This window comes from Leptonychotes weddellii, unplaced genomic scaffold, assembly GCF_054177405.1.
Source record: "Leptonychotes weddellii isolate Sample4059 unplaced genomic scaffold, ASM5417740v2 HiC_scaffold_9695, whole genome shotgun sequence".
Taxonomy (NCBI): Eukaryota; Metazoa; Chordata; class Mammalia; order Carnivora; family Phocidae; genus Leptonychotes; species Leptonychotes weddellii.
Genome location: NW_028069091.1, coordinates 1 through 7908, shown reverse-complemented (window position 1 = coordinate 7908; position 7908 = coordinate 1). Strand labels below are relative to the sequence as shown.

Sequence of the window (7908 nt, the reverse complement as noted above, 5' to 3'; positions counted from 1 at the left end):
TGTTTTCACACAAGAGCTCCACCATTCAGCAGTTTTTAAGGGAGTGGGCCTAACTTCACTAGAGACAAATCTTTAAGAACAGTCATAAAATTGGGCTTGTGGTTTCCATTTCTGATGTCTCCAGATTGGCACCCCTTTGTAGTTCAGTGCCTCCCTGAGATTTACCAGGGGCACCCAAAGCAAATAGCCTCAACCTTTCTATATAAAATGTATCAAGCAAACATTAAATAAATTTCTGGGATATTTAACTATAGGCTTCTTCCTTCTTGTCACCAGTTAAAAGCATTATGATTACTAAGACCCTAATTCTATTACTTTCATTTTAGTCTAGATGTAGAAATATAGGGGCAGGTGACCAAAAGATCTATATAGCGGATCCTTTCAAAAGGAGGGTGTAGAGAAAATAATTTTAACCACAGTTAAAGTTGACTCTTAGGGGAAAAAAGCCTTAAAATGCGAATTTTAAAATTACATAGGATGTGTGCCTTTTACCAATATATGGTAAATATTGAACAGGATATGGTATGAGAACAATATATGGTATGAGGGAGAATTTATCACACTGGTCCTTGTTGGTGTACTAAGCTGCTTTCCCTGAGTTTGTAATTCAGGGTGGTAAAGTTTTTTGTTTTCTTTCATTTTTAAAGATGCTGCTGCTTTAGTTATTTAGAGTATCGTTGCCCAACTTTTAATTTTTTTTTCCCCCATTAACATATTCACTAGGTGCCACCTAGAGCTTCAGCTCTTTATAACGAATAGGGATCTGATTAAACACAATTGAAATAATTTTTTGACATTTCCATCATTTTTGTGTTTAAGAGCTAATTGTTTAAAAGGTATATGAATCTAAAGGTAAATAAATAATAAAAGTAAATAGATTTCATAGATAACACATGGTTTGAAGTTACAGCTACGTTAGCCAGGGTGTAAAAAGTGTTGAGTTACTTTGGTCTTTTTCATAGATTTAATCTCTTAGGATACTTGAGGTACTAGATTTATTTTATTAATTATTCCTAAGAATAGCTATTTAAATACTTAAAAGATTAAACCTAACCCACCTTAATTGATTGAGTACTAGACTTAATTCAGTATTAAAGGGACTGGAAAATAGAAGTGTGTGGGTGAGACAGTTTATGCCATATTTGGTTTGCCCCTCTTTAAGCAGCCTCTACTAGCTTTTTAAATCCACAAGTATAACCTCATGTGACTATTGCCGCGAGGTAGCCATGATTGCTAGTACATGCCATACTGGGAATATTTAGGTGAGGATTTAGGTGTGCTCAAAATTGGCACATGATTTTCATTTTGGTCTTTTTGAGGAGTCAGAAAACAAGTCTATAAAGCTTGTGGCATCAAGAATGTCCTCAATATATAACAGGTGCTCCTTAAATGTTTGTTGTAGGCAGGGGAATTGAATTGAACTTCCACTTTGTTTCCTGAATTTTTTACACTTCAAGGCATAACCGTTGAGAAATACTGGTGACCTCCATGGTGAGTGATTTTTATCCCATGCAAGCCTTTTGCTCAGTTCCACAACAGTTTTGCAAAATTTATGACCCTTCCCAGAGAAAAGATTAATACCTCACTGACACCATGAAGGAGAGACCTAATTAAACTTAAAGCATACATACCTGCTGACCTAAAAATATCACTTTCAAATATGAGGACAGGCTACACACCCAGCTCCAAGTAACTTGAGGAGCAGATTGACAAAGACAACTGACCAGTTTATCCAAATCTCGGATCACCATACGAAGACTTTTCATTAAAAATTGACAATTTCATCTCCCCATTCTGCCTGTGCGTTAAAGCGGTTATCAACTCATACAGCTGAAAATCAGCAATAGCTCAGGTCTCGTTTAATCATAACTGAAAGTCAAAAGTAGCTGAGAAAAAAATGGGAACATTTTCATTTGCTGTGTTTTATAGCAAAACAAGACAACCAGTATGTACATGGGTTATACTCATTTAGTGAGAACCTACAGAGACACGCTAGGCATTGCGGTTATTACTCAGCTGCCATCCTTTCAAACACTCTTGACCTAGTACTTTTGTGTGAAGAACCATTAAATTAAAATGGTTTGGGATTTTTTAAAAATCCAAGTACTAGTACTTTGGCAAGAGTTGCCTCAAGGTGATGGCCATCTACTTTTTCAACACAGATTCTGATAGCCCTATACAGAACAGGGTGCAGTTGTGCCAATTTGGGAGTCAAGCCATCACACCAAATGCAGTTTAATTTAGATAAACACCTGTTGATATTCAAAGAGCAATAAAGAAATAATTCCAGGGACATTAGACCTTGGTGAAATGCCAAATGGAAAATGGTGCTTTAAAAGGCAGTCTCTTACAATGTAAGGAATAAAATAAAACCTCATTAGCTTGGAATTCCTGATCGTGCAGGTCAGGTATTCTAGACAAGATTAAGAGGAGACAGTTCACACTATTTAAAAGGAAAATTTTTTCCTTAAGCACTTTGGAAGTATCTACTCCCCATAAATGTAAGTTACATATCTATTCATTAAAGGAAGTCAAAGCACTTGTACTTGGCAAGAATGCTGGCAGTAGCTTGTGCCAGATTACTGTATAAACTTGAAAGTAATAAAAATGTTTTTAAAGATATTGTATGATACAGACTTTTCACTACTTCAGATTAACCTCCCAACTGGTGAAGCTTCTTGGTACCTATATGTCTCAGTTAATGTTCACTTTAAAACCAAAATCTCATTCCCTAATTATTTTACCGTTTACATCTTTCTCTGTCCTTTAGCCGCTCCTGCTGTGCGTCTCTTTCTGAATTGCCATTTTTCATAGAAATGCTGTAGTTTTACTCTTTGTTGTATGTGTGACTAATCTCCAACTGAGTCCATGATTTCTGTAGTGTATACTTATGCAGGCTTATTTTTCAAAGCAAAACAATGTTCACAATTTTGCCACTATCCCCATTTTAATACGAAGCATGTCTTAGTGACAGAGATCACTTGAGATGTTTTCATAATCTTCCATAATAATTTGAATAGCCTCAAGCATGAAAAACCTTTGAAAACTATAAAAACTTCACACAGGAATTCTAATAGCTAGAAATGTGTCAGTTTTTATTAATTCCAGAGAAGGAGTTAGTTTTTGACAGCATTTCAGAGAAAGCCAACATGAGACTAGTGTTTTATTTAGTATTACAATATGGCTAGTTAGTGTTACAACAGGGAAACCTACTTTGGTGCTGGAGGAATGGCTAGCTGTGAGGATGGGTGAAAGTCAAGATGCTGATGCCTAACGGCGGTCCTAGCATTTCCAGGCTGTTAACAGGAAGGTGGGGAAGGAAATAGCACCACTGCCGATTGTGAGCGAAGGAACTCCAGTCTCACTGCAAAGCTGTACAAAATATCCAAAGAAGCTAAAAGTCTTAACACACTCTCATTCTGCAGGAAATCCTGTCTGTACCATCTGGTAGGAGGGAGGAATCCTGTCTTGTTCCTTTGGGAACACATTTCCTTGTCACGTTAGCTTTTTGATAGCTTCAATCCACTCCGTTCGCTCAGCCTTGCTGCTGGCCTGGATATAATAGTGTGTGTCATCCTTGGTAATCACTTTGAAGAGATTCCCCTGGACATTCCCTTTAACCCCTAGACAGAAGAAAAATTTGTGAGTATCTGTGTCTGCTTTCAGCTAGAAGTCAAACTGAGCCACAAACAAAAATACACACGAAGTATTTCTTAAATACCCATGTATGTGGTTAGGGAATCCCACCAGATGCCCACTTTCCTCTTTTCCTCCTTTCCACTCCCCATCCCTCCGCTGTGCCCTCTTGGCCTGCTGCCTACACTAACCACAGATCTACAGTTCCATTCACGTCCAAGAATCCAGAATGTTTATGTTAAAAGTAGGCACAGATTTGGGACTTGACTTTAACTTGTTTAGCTTCTTTGAACCTCAGTTTCCACATCCATAAAATGGGAACAATACTGTCTTTCTTAGCTGGCTATTGTGAAATTAGTGTGTTAATAGATACTAACGTGTGTTGCTAACCCTTAAACACTGTGTAGGCTGCTATTCTTAGGTGGAAGCTTATCTGCCAGTAAGCACAGAAACTGAGGGGAAAGGATACCAGAGACAAGGATTATTTCGTTGCGTTGTTAAAACACTGAGAAGACCCCACATGCCCTTTTTCCTCATTCTGAAATTGGCTCTAAAACTCGGGCTATTCATCGTCTCACTGAGACCGTCTCACTGAGCCCCCGTCGCTCAGTCCATCGGCAGAGTGCCACTGAGAGAGCGACCGGCGGGGAGCACCCCGAGGCCTGCAGGCCGGCCCGGAGCTGCACCTTACCAGTGGGAACGCCGTTATCCTCCAGAGCAGACACGAGTGAGCCACGAAGAGAAAACCCACCCACTGGCCGGTTCTCCTCCTGCAGCAGAAAGAATTCCTGATGAGGCATAGTGTTAATGCACAAAAGGGAGAAAGGAGTTGCCCTGTTGCCTGAAACCACCCTGAGGCCAGCTGACGAAGTCGGTGAGAGTCATCTGTAATAGATGAGGCCGAATTTGGACATCACGTGGCCACGTTACATGCACCATAAGGAAGTCTGCGCTTCGTTTCACTGCCAACAGCCTGCAGGGCCACACTCCTCCCTGGCCCCACGGCCCTCCCTGTCGTCTGCCAGGGTCCCAGAGGGCTCCTTCTCACTCCTTCAGGCGCTCCCCTTAGGGCGGGGATTCTTGACAAGCTTGGTGAGGGAGGAACTGCCCACTCTTCAATATTTCAAAAACTGAATGAAAATCATACATCTACCAAGACAAGGCTGGACAGGCCAGCTCAAAGACCATTTATCTTTGGTTTTGACTGGAATTCGATCAACTCATCATGCAATAATACTTATTTTCTGAAACTCAGAGTAGCAATTCTTTGATCAGTTAGAATCAAATCATAATCAATCATAGAATCAAATCATTACTAATCACAATTAGTAAATTATGGCTTAAACAGTACATGATAAAAGAAACTTTCCACAACATCAGTGGGGACAACGGGTTGAGGGGCAGAATTCATGGGATCTCCGCACAGAAAGGGGTGAAGAGGCCTGGGGAGCACCAGTTAGTCTCCTTTAGCCCACCCCACCTTCCCCAGCCCCACAAAGAGCTTTGGAGAAACTAAAAGATGCTTTCCTCTCAGAATAATGATAACCCTCCGCACAGGCAACAGCATGCTGAGAGAAAGAAATGATCAGACCGCTGAGTGTGGCTTGGATTGTGGGAGGAAAGGCATAGAGCACAGCGGAAGTGAGGGCAGGGATGCTGGGAGGAAGGAAGCAAGTGCCAGCTGCCCGCTGGACTTGGGAGCCAAGTGTCTGAAGCCTCACACCCGGGTGCCAAGTGGACGTGCGGCACTCACTTTGGAAGGGTCATAGTAATGCAGGAAAGCCGGATCCTTCCTCAGAACAAAGCGCCGCACCTTCCAGTTTTTCCTCTTGTGCCCCTAAGGCAAAGAAAGGGTTCAAGGCTCATCTGTGACAGCTCTGTCCCTTCCTCCCACTTCCGTGCATCAAAGCTTGCTACAGTGGACTACTTTCTGGAAGGAGTCTGCTGGAGACCCAAGGATTGCAGTGACGCCGACCTCCCTGCTCAGAGACACTTGAGCAAAAACACTTGTCACAGTTAGTTGAGTTGACAGAACCAAAGAGGGTGAGCACTGAAGGGAAAGGGGAGCATCACCCAGACCCTGGTCAGGGTGTAAGGAGGACAGGGAGGCAGCAGGTGTCCACTGGACCAAGAGCTCACAGGCAAACTGGAACCCGAGGGCACCAGCTTTTAAGTATCAAAAGCAACCCTGCAGCTGCATATGGATATATGCGCACACGTCGGCAGTAAAACCACTTTAACGTTCCGCCTCAGAAAAAGGAGGGAATGACCGCGTCTATGTTAAAATCTAAATGTGTGAGATATTGATGTGTATGACTGTCTTTGGCTTCACCCCCAAGATCACAACGCTTCCTTGGCCCTCCAGCCTGGAGCCTCCGGAGTCCCTCCCACACCGTCCTCGCGGTCTGCCAGGCACCGGCTACGCCCGCTCACTAGACTCCCGGGCCTGGGAGGCGGGGCCCCCGGGGGAGAGTCAGCAGCAGTGACCACAGTCAGTTTTTAAACACTGACATGACACCACAGAACGTCACCTTCAAACTACTGAAGTGAGTGGACAAAAGACTTATATTTTGTTCAGCAAGTGTACGAGGGAGGCGTGCAGCGTCCACAGAAGGCCGAGAGCCCAGGAAGCATCGGGGAGCCAAAGGCCGGCACGTGCAGAACGCCAGCCGGCAAGCCACGCTCTCGGGGACGGGTGTATGCGGCGGCTAGTGCCGCGGACACGGTTTCTCGGGACTGGGATGGTGACTCGTGTGCGCGTCTCCCCTGAGCCCTGGGACTGTGTGTGGGGGACGCTGTGTGTGTGTGTGTGTGTGTGTGAGAGAGAGAGAGAGAGAGAGAGAGAGAGAGAGAGAGAGAGAGAGAGAGAGGGCATGTCCGTGCCTCTTGATCTGCTCTCTGCGGCTGCCGCTTTAGCAGGTTCTGCTGGTATCGAGCGTCCGCCTCTGGCACTCTGGGCCCTTCCCCCCCTCTGGGGGCCTCTGTCCATCTCCCCCCCTCCGAGGCAGGCGTACCTGCTTGGCCAGATAGCCTTGTTTCACCACTGTGCCACTTAACTCCACAGTGCTGAGACTAATGTCTTCCTTGGAGCTTATCTTCTTCTTGTAGCTCTCAGCCTAGCGGGAAGGAAAGAACGAGGATTCTGTTACCAAAAAAGTCCCCGTTCCAGGCTCTGGGGGCTACCACAGGGGAAAGGAAAATCCTCGATACAGAAACCTCACTCCACCTGGGGGGAAAGAGGTCCCCCAACCCTAGGCCTCTCGCCCATGACTGTGCACCCCCAGCCCTCACTCTGTTACCTCCTCCTTCCTCTGCCCCAGTGGCAAGAGGAACTCCCTCCCTAACTTACAAAGGTGTACAGGGCCGTGGAGTCATCCAGGAACTGCTCGGCCAGGTCTCCAGAGCGAATGGCTCCCATGCTTCGGACACCTACCGGCCTCAGGAAGTTCTCCTCCATGAGCATGGAGGCCAGGGTCACGGCCTCCAGACGGTTGGCAGAAAAGCTGTTGGAGATGAGCCAGTCCACCAGGGAGGAGCCTGCATTGGGGCAAGGGCGGCACCAGTCAGACGACAAGCTACAGACTAGCCTCCCTGGGGGTATTTGGCTGTGACCTCATTGACCTTAACCTTCTGGGCAGCCTTGGGCTCTACCCAAGAGCAGACCCAGGGCCACACCCACACGTGGCCATCTCAGACCAGCCCGATGGCCGTAGGCCGCTCTACCCTCAACACAGGAGGGCAAGCATGGCCGAGTCATGGGTCACTGTGGTCCAGTTTCCACCGCCTGCCCCAGCCCCCAAGAGGGGAGGCTCACCTATGAAGGTCTTTTTGTAGGTGCTTCCCTGCTCCATGTTGGGGCTTGGCCGGATTCCACTGCTGCTGTCGTGCATCTTGTCCACGATGCGACTACAGGAAGGCAAAGGAGAGGGGACCCTCATCGCAGCAACACCATGAGGGAGGGGTCAAGGGTATAAAGCAAGGGCAACCGGTGTGATACACGTCACAAAGGTGGGGGGGTATTCCGTGATGCATTGGAACTGGAGAGGTAGGATTTTCAGATGTTTCATTTCTTCTGCTTGTCTAAAGGCTCTAATGGTCCTATATGAGACAGGTATTACTTTTGTAGCAAAATTAAACAGCTGTGACTTTTAATTTTAGAGCAAAAGAACATACAATAATGATTCTCTATGATCTACATAAAATGTGACCTCCAGCTACTTCTCAGAGTCACCTGTCACTTGAGCCCACTCCTTCCCACCTGCTACCGCCCCC

General features: G+C 45.6%; 1 protein-coding gene across 1 annotated transcript; it reads right to left on the bottom strand.

Moving 5' to 3' along the window:
- Positions 1-3068: 3068 nt before the first annotated feature.
- Positions 3069-7887, bottom strand: LOC102734973 (pleckstrin-2). Its single transcript, XM_081811714.1, has 6 exons — positions 7451-7887; positions 6986-7173; positions 6651-6752; positions 5390-5473; positions 4328-4406; positions 3069-3623 (listed from the first exon to the last, which is right to left on the bottom strand). Exons 1-6 carry the CDS (start codon positions 7572-7574, stop codon positions 3496-3498), a joined length of 705 nt encoding a protein of 234 aa, XP_081667840.1. The 5' UTR covers positions 7575-7887; the 3' UTR covers positions 3069-3495.
- Positions 7888-7908: the final 21 nt, after the last annotated feature.